At 38.4% G+C, this 21296-nt stretch overlaps 1 protein-coding gene across 2 annotated transcripts; it reads right to left on the bottom strand.

Moving 5' to 3' along the window:
- Window positions 1–4343: 4343 nt before the first annotated feature.
- Window positions 4344–20938, bottom strand: LOC101860521. 2 transcript variants are annotated; one of them, XM_005106142.3, is made up of 2 exons: window positions 20744–20938; window positions 4344–7510 (listed from the first exon to the last, which is right to left on the bottom strand). In XM_005106142.3, the coding sequence occupies exon 2, from the start codon at window positions 7272–7274 to the stop codon at window positions 5082–5084; it is 2193 nt and encodes a 730-aa protein (XP_005106199.1). In that variant the 5' UTR covers window positions 7275–7510; window positions 20744–20938; the 3' UTR covers window positions 4344–5081. The 2 variants fall into 2 exon arrangements, with proteins under 2 accessions (XP_005106199.1, XP_035827723.1); XM_035971830.1 differs by lacking the exon at window positions 20744–20938 and adding an exon at window positions 16586–16615.
- Between the last annotated feature and the right edge of the window lie 358 nt (window positions 20939–21296).

The following is a 21296-nucleotide window of genomic DNA, read 5'->3' as shown; positions in this document are numbered from 1 at the left end:
AGAGAGAGAGAGAGAGAGAGTGTGTGTGTGTGTGTGTGTGTGTGTGTGTGTGTGTGTGTGTGTGTGTGTCTGTGTGCGTGCGTGCGTGGTGATAGACCAGAGCAATGTGCCAGGATCTGGAAAATAAAGATTTATCTTAGCTGGCGTAAAATTGATTTGGTTTTCATAGCCAAGTGTTGCACGAAGAAGACACTCATGTTATGCAGCAATAAAATCTAAAACACACACGTAACATTGTCCAAATAATTGACATTTATTGCATAATCTTGAGAACTTGGGTGATTTCTGATCAAATAATGTATAATCCATTTCTTCATGTATATATATATATATATTATATACATGGTACATGTAATTGAAAATGCCTGATTTGATACAAATTCTCCACTTCAGTTGTTTGGCACTGATGAGATGATTCATAAGTGTTCACTATTTGAGTAATGGCTAGATTTGGTTTTGTTTTTGTTTATGTAGGCGTTTCACGCCCTGATCAATACAATTTAGATCATCTAGGGGACGGCTTCCGATCCTGTCTGTCGGAGAGAGACGAAACATTTCAGAAGAAATATCGAGATACATGTACTCGCTAAAAATGTTCTCCCCACTCCCCATTTGGGAATCGAACTCGGGTCTCCTGTGTGCGACAACCAAGCGCCTAACCTTTACACCATATAGGCCGGTGTAATGGCTAGAGAGTTAAGTCTGAAGACAAAAGGTGGATGAAAGAATATATCCGGTATGTAATATGAAACCAGGTATTTTCAAATAAGAATGAACACATATAAACATAGTATAACATAGATGTGAAAACATAAGTGCGCGCGCGCACGCACACACACACACAGACAAATATGCTTATACAATAGGCCTATATTATTTTATATATAAAAATACATATTAATTAGAAGTCGGGCACAGACAACAACGAACGTGCAAGACTCGAAATCGTGGATGGGATAGCCGACACAAAGTGCATTTTTTCTACTGAAAATTATTGTCTTGAATTCAAACCACCCTGCCCATACAATGGGAAACACCATACCCATCGTCATCGAGAGTACACCCGCACCGCTGGTATCGAGACTCACCACCGCATATTACCTGCAGTGTGCGCAAGAAGGCACTCTTCAACTTCCTTGACCAGGTCGGGTGCTTGGCGTAGGGATATGATCGAAGACAACATTATATTTAAATTTATACATAGTAGGCCTACATGTACTCTTCATGAATTGCAGAGTTTTCAGAATCATGCTGTTCCCAAAGAGAACAAAAAGTCGTGAAAACGCGCGTAAATATTTTTTGGGTTGCCAAGGAGAATAGATTGTAGGAGTACCAGGAGTAGCATCTATGATCTAGTAGGTCTATGTGTTTTTCAGTCAAATATTTTTTTGGAGAATCATTTTTACTTCAATTTGTTCTTTAATTTCCTTTTCTTGTGTAGTTTGAAATTGTATTATCCTCTTCTCATAACCTCTTTTATAAATGTTGGGAATAAGACGATTAAAATGATTCACGACAGGCATCTCTGGCTATTCATTGTTGAAATATCATTTATTTTCAAATTCATCCATTTTCGGACACACGAAAATTGACCCCACTCTTAATCTTCAGACCCTATTAAAGAGAATTAAGATCATGATAACTTTCAATTGATGCAAAAAAACAAACAGGAAGACATCTTTACTGGTTGCGATGTCATGAAAAGTTTTGTCGATTTTTTCCACCTTTAGGAAAAAAAATGCAGTTAAAAAAAGAACCAGATTTAGAGCAAAAAATAAAGCTGAAAAAAATCCCATAACTTCTCAACCAAGTGAGATATTGAGATAATTTTTCAAAAGCACTGTGATCAGTGTGGCAGGGCCTTTCATGTGAGCCTATTTTCATCAAAATCGAACAATTCTGAATTTTTCACTAAACTGCCTACAGTCTACAAGCTGGCATCTGCGTTTGTTGCCATTTTTTTGTCTAAAAGTAGCCAAAAGTTGCCACAAAAATGGCAAAAGTTGCCATAAATGTTGCCATTAATTTTCAAACTTTCAACTCTCAAAGAAGACGCATCTATAGCACTAGAATTTCTTGTGTTCTGTTTTAAGCATCCAGAATATCATTTAGCCACACAGACTGTAAAAACATGAAAAATAAAGGTTTCACAACAGAATGAAATCAAAATTAGAACAGCATATAAACAACCACAAAAATTGACAAGCATAAGGGCGTGCGTCCATCTATTCGAAGACTGGCCGTTTTAACCTTAAAAACGTGCGTAATTCAGGAAAAAGTAAAGGATATTACATGTAAATTGTGGAATTACACATCAAGGGCCTGTGTCACTACATGAGTTCGGTTTTGGTGGAGACACGCTCTATCTAACATAACACATTTATATTAAAAAAGGTAAGAACAACATCAAATTAAATGACATTTACTCTATATATATAAACATAAAAAATAGAAAAACACCACATCAAAAAAATAACAAGAAAAAAAAACAAACACATCAACAAAGTAAAACACAACAAAGAGGAAAAAATAAAAGAGAAAAAGCAATATATAATTATACATCTTAAAGGATGTAATATAGTAATATTTTTCACATGAAAATGACAAATCAACATGGTGTCACCAAGTGAGAAAGCGACGAAGTGAAGAAGCTCACAATTCATTGACTTCCTAGAAGATGGAGACCAATTGCCACCTGCTTACAAGGGAAAGCCAGAGCTGTCAGTTTCCAACATAGTTTTTCTTTTTTGCCCCTTCCGAAACACCTATAACATGAGGAAAGTGAAAATTTCTCATTGTCAACACAAATGGTCATTCTTGAAGTCAATGTAAACAGTGGAGAGATCATTGTAACAGAAAAAGAGTTTATAAGTCTTTTAAGTTTGTTTTTCTGTTATCTCGGAATTGCAAAAACCTGACATCGCTGGTTTTTCCCCCAGTGTCCTTCATATATTATGTGGTATATGCGTGGTTGCCGAATAGTGAAAAGGAAAGACTGAATTTCAGTGAAAATTATTGCGGCCAAGTACACACCCGCGAATAATAAGATGTACTTACAAGAAAACTTATGACATTGAAGGCCAAATTAAGTCATAGTCAAACAAGCCTTTTTCGTTGACAATAAGCTTTCTAACATAATATTAATATTCTTCTTCTATTCCTCATTTCTAAAATAAACAAAAACAAAAAATAAACAAAAGCGTCCAAATTGGCCAAATTCAGCCAAAAGACCAACAACATTTTTTAATTGGCCAACAAGGGCAGCTCGTGGGGTTAAAAAGTGGACGTGCACAATTTTAAAGCTATCGCATGCTGAAGATAGTCAAGGGCATATAGTAGTAAATGAGACGGCGTATAGCCTAATTCTAGGATCTTTGGGTTGGTGAGGGAGGACCTCGTGCTTTTATTTTCATTATTTTTACTTGTCGCTTTGATTTCTAGTACTAAATTTGTTTGTTAGCTAAACATCAATTTCGTTCATCCTGTATTGGAACTGAACACTCAAGTAATAACTTTCACTACTCCACTACAAAACCATTCAAAGGCACAAATCATAGGACAGTCACATTCACCTCCATTTGTATTAGTACATTTGGACTCCATGAGAAAAGCACACAATAGGGCCTACATAAAATAAAATTATTACAATCCACGAAAAAAGAACAATTCAAAAAGACGTCCCGTATCATTTCATTAATTTGACTTTATCAAAAAGAGAATAGAAGCTGGAACAAGACAGACATTCTAAAACATTACAAATGGCATAGCCTCAGGACAGTAGAGGTCCCCAAGGCTTCCTTAGTTTTAGTATGGGTTTTACAGCAATTGCAACACATTAGATCATTCAGATATTATAAGTGCGGAAGATTAGAGGTGTTGCTGGACAGTAACATATTATATAGAAGGAGAAGGGATAAGGATGATAGATGTGAAGCATTGTGGTGAATTCAGGCACTCGTCAAAATAATTAAATCGAAAAAAAACTGCATTTTTCTGTCTGTTTGGCCATTTTTATTGAATTTTTGCTTTTTGACTAAACACCTTTAAAGTTCATTTAAAGACACATTTCTATGTGAATTTTACTGTAAAATGTTAATTTAAGGAACAAAAATGTAAATTTGCAGTTTCAAATAACTCTCAAGCTTTGGAAGTTGCCAAACTTTGGCTGCCATTTTCTCGCTAATTTTACCTCTGAAACGAGGCGACCTCCACCTCCTTCAAACACAAATATCTCGACTACTATGAATGACATAATAGTATTTTTTCACCGAAAGCAAGACAAATGAACAAGCTTTAAAATTATACAACAAATAACTTCACATATCCAAAAACTGACGAGCGCCTGATTCCACCATGTCTGAACACAGATTTTTGATAGGACAGAAGGAGCAAACCACACCAGAGCACGCTGTCCACAACCCATGTTATAAAGGCAATTTTACCGAAAAAGGTTGAGCCAGATACACAGACTGACATTACAGACAGAAAGATATTTCCTTTCTCCCTTAATGAATATTAATATATATATATATATATATATTCCAAAATAATTGACTTTGCACAATGCCGTGTGTAAGCTGAATATGCAAACAAAGACAGAGAGTGAAAATTGCAAATTAATGTACGATAAAGAAAAGAAGGGAGAAATTATTAATTTGAAAAATCAGCTTCTACTGCTGATCATAATCTTCTAAAATATACTGGCAAAAAGTAGGCTATTCACCCAGTAGTGCTCTTTTGTGCAAAAGTAGCTTCAAAGACAAGGTGCAAGTAGGCTATCACCTCACAGCTATGCCACATACACTACGGATGAGGTGGAGGTCATTTTTGGAGTGTCACTGGAACAAAATATCTATTATTATGTATACATTGTATGTTAAATACTTTGAACATTGTCTTCCATGTGGCAGAGTGACCTTCATTATAAAAATATCACTCATGGGATGAAATTCTAGAATGTACTGGAATAAAGGGTTTGCTCTGAGGTATGAAGAGTACTATTATATTGAAAAGATAATTACTTTTTCGCCGGGTTCTTTAACAAGAATACATCAAGCATCAATAAGAAAAAAAAGACATCATTAAATGGACATAACGTGTTGCATACTTGCTACATTTATCACAAGCCAGTCTCTGGGCAAGACAACGGGCAGGCACTGTGTAGCAGCAGGTACTGGAACCACCTTTATGCTATCAAATATTCCTGGCAGACTAGAAGACCACATTCCTGTTGAACCAGGAGCCCCGGTTTCCATTGGCTGAGGTTTGTTGTTTCCAAATAAGTACAAGCTTTTCTTGTACACAATTGCTCCTCTCAGGTTCCAGTCAAAGCCCCAGAGTTTTGTCACAAACCGAAACTTTGGTACACTCAACCTGTCACAGTCTTGATCAATCTGCCACAGACTCCCATTTCGTTGCAATAAAAAGTCATCTGTCTCAGTGTTGAAAGCCACAAGGTGGTCAGCTGGCCCTTCAACCTCAGGACAGTCTCTCAACTCAAGACTCTCCGGGTCAAACAAGGTCACCCTGACTCTCTCTGCGTCTTGGCACTGTCCGAAAATCAAAATGTTGTTTCTGAAACCATAAGCCAGGGAAGGTGTGTGTAGAATGGAAGCTAACGCTTTCACTTTAGTGGCACTAGAGAGAGTGAGTGATTCCCCAGGAGTGATGCGATAGATGGATGAACCTATAAGATACAGCTGTTTCCCATGTCCAAGCACAACTTGCACACGCTCGACTTGGCTCATGACAGGTGCCCAATTGTGAGGGCTTGTCAAGGTGCACAGAATGTCCAGGACTGCATATGTATCTCTAGACTCTCGACTGAAAGGAAAAGAAAAACCTCTCTGCACTTTGTTTGCTTTGGCTAAGAAAATGCGATCATCAAAGACACACAAGCTATGAGGGTCAAGATTTTCCTGTCCAAACCACCCAGAGCTCGTTTGAGAACATGGTGGTCTGCTCATGTAGAAAACTTCAGCTCGCTCAAAGCTGTACGCCATCAGATAGGCATCTTTGGTGTGGAGAAACACAGCAACATTTTCTAGTTTGCTGGAAAGTCTGTGTATAGCAGATTCTGGCCAATAAGTGAGGGAGTGGCTTGGCTTGAGTTGATAGACTACAGCTTCCCGCACCATCTGAAGAGTGTCATGAGATTCCAGGACGGCTTGGTTCCCCATTAGCACCTCAATGCACACAGTGCTCACCAGACACAACTTGGCTGCACCAAGTAATCTGCTTAACCATGATTTCCTCTCTGCACTAGAGAACATATGACCAAGTGTAGAGCTTGCATAATCCTTTCCAATACTTCTGAGCGGACTTTCTGACAAAGCTACACCACAAGTGTCTTTATCTTGGAGTTGGCTTCTGACATTAGGATTCAAAAATGCACTGGAATGTATTTTTTCTTTAACAGCATCTTTCTTCAGTCCATCTCTTGACTCCTGGCTCACAATATGAATGTCCACTGTTGCACAAGGAGTAGCATCGTCACTTGAAATGTCCAAACCATCCTCTTCACTTTCTTTGAAAGTGCTAATCCCAGCAGTGGCACCTTTATCAAAAACATTTTGACAAACATCCGTTATATCAGTATTACTATCGAGATCCGACAAATGACTTGTAGAAACAGACTCTCCAAAGTCATCGGGGGAACTACAATGATCTTGTTTGGAAACCCACTTCAAAATTGCGTACACAACCAGATCCTCTGATGACACTATTAGGTGATTGTGGGAAATCAAATACAGGAAATCCTTAGGGTCAACATAGACAACAGATTCCATCTTTGAAACAGTTTCAAAGTTTTCACGCATAAGATCCAGGCAAACGTTCAACACCCGATCACAGTCTAGAAGCTTGGCATGTCTGTACAAGTCAACATAATTGCGCCCCATAATGCCAATGACAAAGTCTTCACATTTTTGTTTCAAACAAGTAATCTGAAGCATATTTATCGCATGCCATAAAGCAATAACATTCTCAGGGGTAAAAACATTGCTACCTGAATACAAGCAGTGCAGTAAAAGGGAAAATGATTCTTTCGATATCCCTTGAATGGTCACTGTTTGCTCTAAACTCTCACGCATACCTGACCGTAGGAGGCCATTGAAGAACTCTGAGCAGGCACCCATTATAAACCTGTGGCATTTGAACTTTTGTCCTTCCACAATGACTGTGAAGTCACAAAAAGCATGCAAAGACTTTGCCTGGAATTCTTTGAATATGGCAGAGGCAATGTCACAGTCCACATCACCATTAAAACCTGACATGTTGTATGAGTAGCAAGAGCAAAGGGACACATATATTCTCAGAATCTAAAAAGGATGGCCATTGACAAATATCCAATTACCAAATAGGCCAGAAAAGCAATGGACAAGACATCAATACAGTCTGGGCTCACAGACCCCACTTCAGAAGTGAAAAAGTTGTTCTGGGTTTGTTCTTGAAATGTAGTTTTCACACAACTGACTCCTCTTTAAAATTGTAGCTCATCACCAAACAATACCTGGGGGAGAAAGGAAAAACACTTTTAGTAATTCTTGGCTTAAACATGCAATGTGTCAAAGTAATCTTTAAAAATGACATGCTTGTACATATGTACAAAGACACATTGAGACACACTTATGACAGGTTTTAGCCTGTGTCCTTTCCTTCCCCCTACTTAAAACATTTCGCGGGTCTAGAGGAAAACTATTCTAAGTGACATTTTGCAAATTTTACAGGAGAAGGAAAAAACTTACTCGTTTCAACAGAAGGCAATTCTAGGATCTGAAACTCACATGAAGTGTAGAAAAAACAAACACAGGCTCATTTTGTAAATCGTTTTCTAATCAATTTCTTCCATTCTTGTAAAATCACATAAAGTGTCACTTAGAATACTTTTTTATGAACGAAAGTGTGCGAAAAACTATTTGAAAGCGGTACTTACATACAATAGTTTCGTTTGCTTTTGGCAGAGCCATTTGAGAAGAAAAAGTGGGTTGTTGAAGGGCCCTGCTGGTAGTTCCTACTGCTTTACTTTCCCTCTGTTGTTTCTGTCTATCTTACTTTTTCTCAGCACTAAATGACCATTATTGCATCAATGCTTCTTTTTACTCAAACATGAGAAGAAAAGTATTTTAACTTATGCACTTAAAATAGTTTTCTTCATTTTCTACCACGGATAGCAGTTTTTTCAAGAGGGAAAAGTATTTTAACAGCCACATAATACTTTTCCCCAAAATGGTTTTCTAGGTAGGAGATAGAATAATTTTTCTTTGGGCTGTACCACAGTCATTTTTAATAACACAAGTTGCATCCATTGGTGGAAGTTAAGGCCATTGAAAAATCTCCATTTCAGCTAACATGCCACTTAAAATAGTTTTTCTCAAGACCCACAATTTATTTTTTTTGCCAACCAGTAGATGAATATTCACAAGATGCCAAGGATGCTTCAGACATCCATTTTGGCAGTCTCTGACAGGCAGGATTCTGTGAGTTGGTTTAACATTTTTGCAAGAAAATCATCTTCAAATATCTACCACTTCCTGTACTTTATTTTCCCTTCTTGTGTAATACTTTCATAACAAAATACTGCATCTTCCCTTTCTGGGTCATATTAAATGACATAATAAAATAAAGAGATATTTCAATATCAGATACAATTTGCTTCTCTTTCAGTCGTATGAACCTTCAGCAATAAAGTTTGTGTTCGACACCACATCTGAACATTTGTGTGTGCGCCTAGAGAAAGGTACCAAAAGTTGCCGCAGACCGTTTCAAGCTACAGGCTGATAATGACAAAAATCACTTTTTTGACCAAAATGTGTTTCCACAAAAAAATGATAGATTCAACATCAACATTTTTTACAATGTGCTGAAAGGGTTTTCATTGATTTGACTTTTAAATGTTTTATTTTGAATTATTTTGAGGGAAGGGTATACTAAAAACAAATAATGAGGACTGCTTTTAAAAGGTGTTAAAATCTATTGTTGGAGCAAAGATAATCCACTACAAGGCTTTGGTTGAAGCACGTTTTCTCTTCCATGTTATGTTTTACCATTGAATTCCATTCGTGATATTGATGTCAACTGAATGTAAAATTGGAAATTAATTTTCCATGAATAAGTACATTTAAAAAGTTGCTTTTTAAAAAAAAAGTTGGTATGCGTTCTCACATTTGTTAAATTTCAAAGCTCATTTTCTCAAAATATGTCTTTATACCCTACCTCGCAAAATGTGTAATATCTCAAAAACTACTAGAGATATCTAAAAAATTTAAAACCCCTGTGCTCAGCATTGAATTTGCTATAAGGTACAACCCTTAACTCAAAATGAACAACATCCGACTTTTGGTACCTTTCTTTGGACACAAACACATTTGACGCCATATTAGAGCAATCAATACCACAAAATAGAAACTGCTCTCAAGATTCAAAATTCAGTTTCAGTATGGTAAGAGTAAGAGCTTTTATGGCCCTCACAACTGTATAGGACATATATGAGCATGTGGGACTCAAGTTGGTTGTTTTCCCATTTGTTCACAGCACAGCTTGGTTTTACTTTGATAACTCGGAATGGTTGAACTTAAAAATTTCACTTTGAAAATTCAGTCTGAAAAACATCAGTTTACATTTTAAAAATAGTATTATCTACATCTTTTAGTAACAATCCATAGTCCTTATAAAATTTGAGATTTCAGTTGGGATCAACGATGGAGAACAAATTCTTTAATTTAGTGCGGCCTTCCGAGAGCGTGGTTTCGGTGAAATTGAGATAATTCAGATCGCTGTTTATTTGCTCTTTTGCTATAACACACCAAACGCTTGAGAAAGTTCAGCTTTTCTTCGTTACAATAGCATAAATAATTTGTTAGTAAATATCCGAATATTTGGAGCCAGAGAATTGGCGTGAAAAGCAAAGCCCCTTGTGGTCAGAATACGAGGTCCACCAGTAGAGAAATTGACACCCATGCATTTGAATGCTTTGCAGAAAGAGTGATGATTAAATACCGTCTTTTCATTGGCACACAACTATAGAGCTTTGAACGGGGCTTCCCGAGGTATATTTTTTACCTTTGGCGTTTAAATAGAAAGCGTATTACATACAAAAGCATCAAAGGTTTCAAAGATCATTTTTTGTTTGTTTTAGTGAGGTTTTACATCGCTCGCAACTGCATAAGGTCTTATGAACACCAAAAGATCATTTTTAAAACGAATTAGGTAAAATACCGGCTCAAAAAAAGGAAACAATAGAAAGTCGATCATAAGTGTTTATTTTGATCTTAAATTTAAATGAAGCAGAAGACATCAAACTTTCAATAGATCCCAAAAACAAAAAATTCATGGAAAGTCACTTTTTAGCCTTTCGAGCCTCAGAGCTCCAAACAGGATATTGCATCTTACGACTGATTTTGACTGGGGCGGACACATATATAAAGTATGACCCAAAAAGTGAATAGAAAGTATTTTCCTAAGTATATATATAGAAGTAGGATCCAAAAAGGGAACACAAAGTACTCTAGAAGTATGCAAAGTATCTAAGTACGGGGAGGGTTCAGTACACTGTTGACATTTTATTGCTTAAAGTGGTAACTTCACCACCTACTGAAACAGAGATGACAAAGACATATTCATTTATAACCTGTGGCAGCCCACGGGATTGTGCAGATTATTAAGTGAACAGGCTGGCAAAATTAACAGTAAATATAACAGGTGATGTCAATGTTTTAATAGATCTGACCTTTTGTAACCCCAACATCTCTTTATTCTGTAACATCAAATCAAAACCTTTCTCGTAGATCAATTTTTATTGGTAACAAGCATGTCTTTCAAAGCGGTATGAACTAGACCCGAATATGATCTAATAATTATGGTGTTCCCTCCCCTGATCTCCTGTTCAGTCCCAACACGTACGCAACCCAGTGGAGCAAAGTTCAACTTTCCTTGGAAACTGATACCCCTGAAATTGAAACACCATAGGCTATAACTCTCAGTATCAATTCATGACTGGGGGGTAATTTAATTGGTTCTGCCACCTTGCACTGTGATAGTAAAGCCCACAATGTTTCTCATTGTCGAGATGTCTATAGGTCAATGCCAACATTAAGTAGGCTAGTGTTTCCGAATTTTTGGTTACTCATCCTGGGAATCGATGCAGAGAGCATTAACTTGTGTGTACTTGACAGTGTCGTGTGAGTGATAAATGAAGTTGACACTCAGCTTGAGAAGCTATGTTAAGCGATCACTTCTTGAAAAACTGAATAGCTAGCTCTGACCTATCAGGTGCAACCACTGCTCATAACTCTTTCAGCTTGCTTGCGACAATTATAAACTAAAACATGATAGAACAAAGAATAAAAGGAGCAGTTGTAATCATCATCATTAAAAAAGGATGACTTATCAACTTTTATAACATCACTCCAGTACAAATGGTGTCTAACTTCCAGTGCGGCCGGACATAATAGTCACGTTGCTGGTGAATAGTGAATCTACACATTTATCCTTCCCACATCCATGGCATTCAAAGTCAGGAGTACATTTCTGCCCCCCACCCTGATGTCCATACAAAATCTATTCACATCAAAGTATTCCAGCACCCAAACAGACATGTGAATCCTATATCAAGCAGAGCCATTCATATGGCAGCACAGAGTCCAGACAGTACACACAGAATTGTTTTAAAAATTAAGGAATAAAAAATTGTAAAACATAAATTGTTTCAAATCTGAAAATTTCTTAATGGGGTACATATAAGTCATCAGCTTGTTTGATATCAAGATCTTTATATAATTCTTTAAGGGGGCGGTCGGGTGGGACTTAAGCTGAAAATTAGGTCAAAGTATCATTTTTGAGGTTTTTGCACAAGTGAATACAGTGCAGCCTGTCTATAACAACCTTCGATATAACGACATCCTCTGTATAGTGACATGGTGCCCATTTCCCAATTTATATCATTAGTAACTTTTGGTTGCCTCTCTATAATGACAACTCTCAATAACGATATTTTTTTCTGGTCCCGACAATGTCGTTTATAGAAAGGCTGCACTGTACCTGAATGTGTCTAGATATCAAAATTAAAGCCTGTATATTATTTTGCTGCGATAAGCATGCTGTGTGTGAAATTTTGTTTCATATGGCCACTAGTAGTATCACAGTAGGTCATTTTTTACTTTAAAGGCCATTTTCTGTTAACTGTTTTTCATGGACAGCATGCCACGAAAATCTTAAAATCTTGATATAAACTAATTGCCCTAGAGACTTGAAATTTGGCACAGTGATAGCTTATCCAATTTCTTGGTAATGAGCTAAATATTTTTGTCTTCCTTTGTATTTGACAGGGCGAATGAGCATTTATATCAGATTGAGGGGTGTATTTTCAACACTTTTTTACATATAATGAAATTCAAAGTCATGTTACATCCATGAAAACAACCAAATAAAAAAAAAATAGTCACCCCTATTACCTCTGTATAGGTCCTGCTTTTCCATTCCTATCATACAAAGTAGAATACATGTATCTTGATTAGTGTTTGAGATTTTAGGATTTGTGTTTATTTTCAAGATGGCCGCCGTCACCATGGCAACGAGTGTAATATTAATAACATCCCAAATCATTTTGCACCTTGGCATTGAGTCTTATTATGCTAAATTCATTTATTTAGGTCAGTGTACATAATTGTTTTAGCTCCCCAGACCTCTCCTTGATTTTCATAGAAGTCATATGAAACATTCAATTCTTTTAAAATACAAGCATAGAAGCTTTCATGTTTTCTCTTCACACATGATAACAAAGAAAATCTATTTCATGGTGTTATAATATATAGTTATTCCAAAAGCACTTCACTATTGAAACTTTAGAAGGTGTAAAACTGAACACAACAGCATAATGATCGTAGAGAGGGTGGATCATGTGGATATTATGGCTATGCCAAAGTAACCTTAAGTAGGCCTATTTATAGTGCGGTCAAAAATTTAAGGTGAAACTTGTCCTCAAGTATCTCTTTAACAGGTTCAATGTCACCTATGTATAGGTACTTTGCACAACAGTTGGTATCAATTTGTCTTAACTGATATATTTTTACACAACAGTTGAGGCTAAATTAAAAGTCTTTATAAACGTGTATTATAAAATACTACAAATCTTCGTGACTCGAAAAGAGGGAGTATTCGCAGCATTTCCCACTTCTCACACATTTTGTGTATACATACATGATACATATATATGTATGTGGCCTATGTTACAGCTCACCAACAATATATTACAGTGGAACTCGGATTCAAAGAGGATTCAGTAAAACCTCGTTGAATCCGAGTGTTCGTTATAGCAAACACGAGGTTTTGTGTAGATCATTACAGGCACTGAGCAAGTAATATATAAAGAGAAGTCACAATTAGTGCCTGAAATGCCTGCATATTATGAACAGTGTAAAAAACCGATTCGTTCAAATGCACACGCTTGTGTCATCTCGACTGTTTGCCAAAAAGTTGTGTTGCTGTGTAGAGCCTAGCATACGGCAACTTTTGATTCCATAGACCAGCACACAATTCCTTTCGTAGATCAACATCAATACTAGCTTTTATCATGGTAATAGTGATCAGTTGCCGAGGGGAAAAAAGACTGACACGTTTGTATCTGCGACGTTCAACGCCCGAACCGCTAGTGCCCCCTCTCCTCGACACACATCACAGCCACACGTGTGCAGAGGCAGATCACCCATCCCACCCTGACACACGCCAGAGTCGACACGGGCGCGTGCCAACAACATAGGTGTTAGCATGAAAAAAGGCTGCTGATTGGTGGCATGCAATTGGCTAAGCAAATAATGGTTCACGATGCAAGTGCAATGGATGGTTTCCGGGAATAGATAGAGTTTGCTGTGGGAGAAAAATGAGCGAAGCCACGTCTACCGGGCTGTTTACCCTGGTAGCGACCTCTTTGAATCTGAGCTTGCTGATTTAAGTACTCATTGAATCAGGTTTATTTTTATTGATTTTAAAGATGAAAAAAAACGGGGAATCTATCTCATCTCGTTGAATCCGAGTTCCACTGTAGTAGTAAAAATTTAGCTCTCGAATAATGATCCCCTGATAAATGACAAGTAAAATTGTAAAGAATTTCTGCTTATCTTTAAATTATAATAAGTCTGATGAGAAACAGCGTGATATGGTGAGAAGGAATGGTAGTTCAGGATATTGTAACAGGAATTCGTCTTAGTTTAATGCCGTCATTCTTGGCTTTATTAGACACCAGTGAGAATGCGCAATTCTACACACAATCTTCAAAGATAACGCACGAACAAACTTTCAATAGTACAATCAATATAATAAATATAACTAATGAGTAAAAGGAGTGAAGAATAGTGTAAACACTCCTTTTCAGCAGCGATGTGCTGGTACGAGTATGTTTTGGTTTGAACAATAACAAAATGTAATCATCCATAGTTGCAAAAACGGAGTAAAAAAACAAAAACTATCATTATTAAATTGTTCCGCAACATTTAATCCCTTCATGACCTATATGACGTACGCCATTTGTCATTTTTTCTTTCCCAGCGAGCAAGCCAAGATGCTGCTGTGACATATAGCGTTCGTCATGCCTTGCGGAGCACGAGGACCATGATGACAAACGCCGTTCATCATAAGCTGTATTCTGCATACTGCTTCTATAAGATGCAATCCGTAAAACTAATCGCAGATTCACATTTGGGACTTTTTGGGGGGGAGCACAAAAATCTTTCCCTTTTAAATATACAGTCGAACCTCTAAAAGACGCCCACCCATTGTTGACGAGAAAAGTGTCCGTATAAGACAGGTGGCCGTCTTAGGCAGGACTGATCAAATTGAAGAAAGCAAACCATTCCCTTCTGAGGTCCAAACCGAAGGTAGCCGTATTGTTGTTGTTTTCTTTCTTGTTTTTGTTGTTGTTGTTTTTGTTTGCTTTTTTAAATTTTGTTGCAGATTTTGTGCAAGGGTGACAATAAAACTAAATGTGTCAGACGAGGAAGACCGTGTGCCATGGTAAAACAAACATATGGGTCGCCACCACTCAGAGAACGAGCGACGCTTGTGTCGTAAGTTCTTGTTGAAGTTCATAGTTACCTTGTTACTGACTGGGTAAAAAGTGACCACTCATCTCACTTACGATTTGTGTATGAGTTTTGGGCGGGGCTTATGGGCTGTGGGGGATCACACGCTTATGGTGGCTTACCTCACCAGCAGCTGAAAAGTCAACAGTGGAAGAGGCCAACACAACTTGACCGGTTGATTGAAGGGACTACCTTACAATAACGACAGGTGATTGGATTACGATGGCTCACGCACAACACCAGCGGCCAATGCATGATTTATGACAAAACGTAAAGCAGTTACTAAGGTGGCCATCTAAGACAAGACAGTGTTATTGTTTAATGTGATGATAGGGGTTGTGTGTTAAAATATGGTGGCCGTGGCAGCGTTGGACAAGTGGCCGTTTTACACAGTGAAATTATAAATAGAAAAAACGCAAGGGGGGAAATAGAAAGTGGCCTTTTGTACCCGTGGCCGTCTTAAAGAGGAGGCCCTCATGGCAGGTTCGACTGTAGTTAATATTAATAGTATCGCAAACCAGGTCTAATTTTATAGGAAACTGACAATTAAGCTTAGCGCTACTCTGTGTCCCTTCGGATCCAAAACTATGCTTGTTGAAACACGAACTGACCTTGTATCATGAAGGGGTTAATATAATTGCACTGAAGGTTCTCAAAACATGATTTCCATAAGCATCGCGAGTGTCATGATTTGAAAGTAGGACGACAGACTTACTTTTAAAAGTTCTATTCTATTGTTCCAGTTCATACTCATAGTATAGGAGCATAGGGTGTGTAAGCCTTTTAAAATCTGTAGAAACCATCCACTCAGATTTTTTATCAAGTATTTAAAGGAATTTTCTAGAATAAAGCGCACAGGACAGGTGGTTTAACACTTTGCCCCCACGAGACTCCGATGGGCGACGCTAAGAAGCAGTCCCTTTTCCCCACAGGACGCAGATGGCGACGGTATGTCACGTACATAGCATCAATAGTGTTGTGTAGCAATGTATTTTTTTATAAGCACAAAAGTTATAATTTACTTTCTGAATGGTTTGTGTGGCCTTTGAGGTCAAAAATCAATTTGTTTACAACAATTGGAGTAAATTTTTTTGAAAAATATTGAGAAAACCTTGCATGAGTGCTGCTTTACACTTATGCCATGATGAGAATGATGAATGTGCTAGATATAATGTTTTCAGTTCTGATTCTAATTCCTTTTTTATGGTGGATAGGCCTATGCCAATCATCATGTTCAATTTTCTTGTGTGTGCTGAAAATTTCATAACGGTAGGTATATTTTTGCCGAAATACAGATAGTACTGATGTACCACAGCTCCATTCTGGTGTAGGATGTTCTTTTTTTTTTTTGTAAGTGTTTTACAGCGCTCGCAACTCCATAAAGTCATATGAGCTGATGGGACACATTTAACATTTTCGGTAGGTAGGAAATTTTGAATCTTGCCGGTGTGGTGGCTGAGGCCTACTTTTATCGGTTTTAAACTACCAAGGGATCTTTAACGGGCACTACTTACACACGGGACCTCTGAGATTTTTCGCCCTTGTCCGAGAAGGCTTGGTGTAGATCTTTCCTACCAGAAGATCAGGGGTGTGGCTGAAAGAGAGCAGTAAGAAGGGGCCAAGGAGTAGCAGAAGAAAAGCTGAAAGAGTCTCAGGAGCCCAAAAGAGGGGACAAAGGAGGTGAGAGGGTTGGGGCAGAAAGTGGAGACGAAAGCAGACGACAGAATATTGTAAGAGAGTAGGAAAGGATGTGACAGGATAACATTTTTTAGAGAAGAAAATTTTCTGTCGTTATCCGGATTCCAACCCGAGACCTTTGAATGATGAATGAGAGGTGAACACTTTAACTTAACTTCTAGGCCACAAGAACCCCCTTTGTTATAATGGCATGTGCTTTGCGCGCTGCATGGGTGGATAGTGTTAAAAAATATGCCGGCTCTATTTCTCCGAACGTTCGGGACAATAAACTTGAACTCTATTTCTCGTAACGATTTCTGTTCTCGAGATTTGTTGGTAATAAAAGCAAATGGAGTAGCCTGTGTGTGTGTGTGCGTGTGAGTGTGTGTGTGTGTATGTGTGTGTGTGTGTCATGTGTGCGTGTGTGTGTGTCGGTGCTTGTATAAGGTGAGAACGGGGGGGGGGAGGGGTTTTTGTGACTAAATGCAAAATGATACGTTACTGCGCGCAAGGTCAAGCAGTCTTGTTTTCTCGCAGTATCTTTTGAGGGTATTTTCAAATGAAGCATAGTCCGGGAACGTTGCCCCAACCACAACTGAAGCATACTGAATATTTAGACATTTAAAAATCTCTAGCTCTAAAATTGAATTTGAAGCAAAAAATGCATGTAGTCCGGGAACATTGCCCCAACCACAACTGAAGTATCTGAATATTCAGACTTGACATGTGCATTTAAAAATCTTTAGCTCTAAAAACTGAATTCGATGCAAAAAATGAATCTTAACAGTCCTCGCAGAATGGCAGAATGAAAGGATGATGTATAAATCTCGCAAATAACTAAAAAATCTTGAGATCGGAAATCGTTCGTAGAAATAAAGTTCAACTTCATTTTCCCGAACGTTCTGAGAAAGAGTCACTTCGTAAAAAATATTCATCTGTTGAGACAAATTGAAAAGAGTAAAAGCCATTGTGTTCAAAAGTTGGAGAGTCGATGTTCTAGCTGGGGAGTTGAGAATAAGTTGCACTACGAATTCTTGACAGCACTATAGAAAAGAGTAGCCTACTATTAATTTATAAGTAAAGTGTAAAGTGAAGTCAAAGTGCCACAGAAAGAACAGAGTGCTGCACATACAACAGGGTCAACACTCGGGTCTAATCAGGACTATTTAACACTTACAGATTACAAGTCAATCAAGTTATTAAATAAAACTGCGCTTTTTCGGTAGTTCCCACCCCGCAATTGTTATTCACGGGTTTTGGCCCCAAGAGTAGGGGGGTTTCAGGGGGGCTTGCCCTCCTGACCTAACAAAAATAGGAAGGGGGGTTTCAGGGGGGCATGCCCCCCTGAATTTTACTACAATTTAATGTTTTGCTGTTGTTAGGTTTGATATCTTAGCTCACCGCGAATCAAACGTGTGTATAGATCTAGATCTATATGTCATGTAGGTCAGGCTCAAATAAGGGGGGTGGGAACTACCGAAAAAGCACCAATAAAACTGCAACAAAAAGACAATTTCCAACACCGACTCCTTGCAACTGAGTACTGAGTCATTCGAACATGATTCATTTAGGGAAGTGGCTATTCTCACCCGGGGTGAGAATAAAAAATACGATCTACCTCTCACCCCGGGTGAGACTTGCCAGCGTAGGCTATTCTCACCCGGTGTGAAACAAGACCTGTTTTTCCTCATTTTGGAATGGCCGGCACTATTTCTCCGAACGTTCGGGAAAATAAAGCTGGGCACTATTTCTCCGAACGTTCGGGAAAATAAAGCTGGGCACTATTTCTCCGAACACTGTGAAATCTCATCCTTTCCCGCAAATTTCGGATATTATATATAGATCTATAAATATAGTATAGGCCTACCAAAGATTGTTCGTATACAATATGGTTCAATCGGTCCAAAAAAAAATGTCCGCAGTAAATATTTATATAAAGAAATGCTACAATTCCAAACAGTTTTTCGCTACAGATATGACGTGTTGCCTATGAAAAGTGCTGCTCTTAAACGTAATGTGTTGTGTTCACTCGTGTGCTGTCTAGATCTAGATCTAGATCTACAGAGGGTTATTGATAACGACACATGAACTGGCATCTGCGTTTGTCACTGCTGCGACCAATGTACTGACACTGGCAAGCCCCTTAATGTGTGTGATTCCACAATTTACATGTAATGTTAAAACAGCCAATCTTCTTCGGACAGGTGGACACACGCCCTTATTTGTTAATGTTTGTTGTTGTTTGTGGGCTGTTCTAATTTTGATTTCTTTCTGTTGTGAAACCTTTCTTTTTCACGTTTTAACACTCATCTAAAAATCTCTAGAATTGCTCTTGAAAATTGAAATAGATATATAGACCCAAAATTTGCCCCTGTGTGTGTGTGTATGTATGTATGTATGTGCGTGTGTGAGTGTGTCTGTGTGTAGTAGTAAGTGGAGAGTGAGGAGTGTGTGTGTGTGTGTGTGTTTGTTTTTCGGGCTTTATTTCAGCCTTTATTCAGTAACAGTTCAAAGTATACAAAAATAGAAACACAGGATCCATTCACTCCAGGGCTCAAGAGTCGTTCATCTCTTTCAGTTCAACTAATTCATTCAATTTCCGTGTTCTCTCCCGCGGCTCATCCCCGTCCGTATGACTTTCACACCCCACCCCCTCCCTCCAGACACACACAAAGAAAACCTCACTCATTCCCTTGCACCCTGCGAACCATAGACAACAATATCTAGGCAAAACACTGCCTGAGCTGCATTCCTTTCGTTCGTGAGCTGTGGACCAGGCCAGGAGGGGGGGGGGGGGGTCGGTGTCGTCTTGTAGTTGCTGTCACCTGTGGATACACTCGCACATTCTTCCTTTCACCCGCTCTTTCACTCACACTGTCTCTCCATCCACAGCTCAGCTCGTCATACGTTCAAAAGTTGCCCACTGGTCATGTTTAGTTTGTGTGTGTACATGTGCATGATGGTGGTGGGTGTGTGGTGGGTGTTACTGAAGGTTGTCTGTAGGCGGGCTTGCCATGCGGTGTTCCTTCCCAGACCAGAGGCAGAATGAAAGTTGGCGCCGAACTCTCGCAATAAATAGGCAAAAAATCACGAGACCGGAAGCCGGAAACCGTTCGGAGAAATACAGATCGGCACTATTTCTCCGAACGTTCGGAGAAATAGTCACTTCCTTTTGGAATACTGTCTATCGGTGTGGATGATCAAATTGATAAAAGCCAAGAAAAAATTACGTTATAGATCTAGCACTAAAGTAAGTCTTCAAAGATGCTATGGCTATTTCACTTTTCGAATCGAGCCGAACTACGCGGGTCGCCATTTTGCTTTGCCTAGAAGTTCTCGCAAGATCTACTCCCCCCCCCCCCTCTCTCTCTCTCTCTCTTTCCGAATACTGTCTATCGGTGTGGACGATGAAATTGACCAAAACAAAGTTTTAAAATGATGTTAAAAAAGAAAACTAAATTAATTTGGTTGTCTACAAAGATGCTACGGCTATTTAACTTTCCGAATCGAGCTGAACTACGGGGGTCGCCATTTTGTTTTGCCCGGAAGTTCTCGCGCTACTCCTCTCTCTCTCTTTCTCTCTCTCAACTGCCCACAGACAAAATTGCACTTTTTTAGGCTAAACTAGATCTAACAGTAGTAATAGATCTAGAACGTTTGTTCACAGCACAGAATTCTATAATTCTGTTACCACAGTGTAGAATTCTGTGGTTCAGGGTGAATGTTTCACTGGTTGGCCTAGGCTATAATAACGGTGAATGCCCACCGGGTGAGAATAGCCAAAAGACTCGCCTGCGCTATTTTCACCCGGGGTGAGAATAGAGGTGGCCAAAAATAAATTTACTTCAAAATACATTGACATTGCATATTTGTAACTTCCATTTTTATAAGTTGTTTTCACATGGAATAAAAGTGCAAGTGACCATTTATGCCATTATAGATAGATCTAGTAGATCTAAATTCTAAATCTTCCAACAAACTTGAGTCCAACTTACAGACTGCGAATTATTTCAATATTGACTGTTGTCGTACAGGGTGACATGAGCTTGCGATGAACAAGTAGAATCTGTATTGAACTAGAAAATCTAGATCTAGAATCTAGATCTGGTGAGTCTAGAATCTCATCTTGACAGACTCTAGATTCTAGAGTCTATTTTATTCCAACACAAGTCAACAAGCCAAATTTCCACTTCGTGAAGTTAGATACATACATCGTAGTTTAGCGGTCCGAAACCCTAGTCAACATTAATCTAGACTCGTTAGCATTCACATAGGCAAGTTTCTTTTGACTGAAAAATTAATTAAAATTTCAAAAGCAATAAATTGACGCTCCAAGTTCTCAGTCGCACCTCCTTGACCGCTATTTTCACAAATCCGATGTGACTGCTACCCTGAATGGCAGTGTTGTGTAATGTATGTCCTGTCTGTAAAGGGCTCAAGGCCCCAGGCCACCTTTAATAAAAATAGGCTTATATATATATATATATATAACAGTTTTGTAAAATTAATTGTTCAAGCCATCTGCGTAAGTTGTTTTTTGTCTTCCTC

The sequence above is a fragment of the Aplysia californica genome, unplaced genomic scaffold (genome assembly GCF_000002075.1).
Source record: "Aplysia californica isolate F4 #8 unplaced genomic scaffold, AplCal3.0 scaffold00516, whole genome shotgun sequence".
In the NCBI taxonomy this organism is placed as follows: domain Eukaryota; kingdom Metazoa; phylum Mollusca; class Gastropoda; order Aplysiida; family Aplysiidae; genus Aplysia; species Aplysia californica.
Note: the sequence above shows the minus strand (reverse complement) of the source record. Positions and strands in the feature narration are given on the sequence as shown.

Excerpts from the sequence above, each read along its gene's own strand:
- LOC101860521 (XM_005106142.3), bottom strand. The coding sequence starts at position 7,274 with ATGTCAGGTTTTAATGGTGATGTGGACTGTGACATTGCCTCTGCCATA.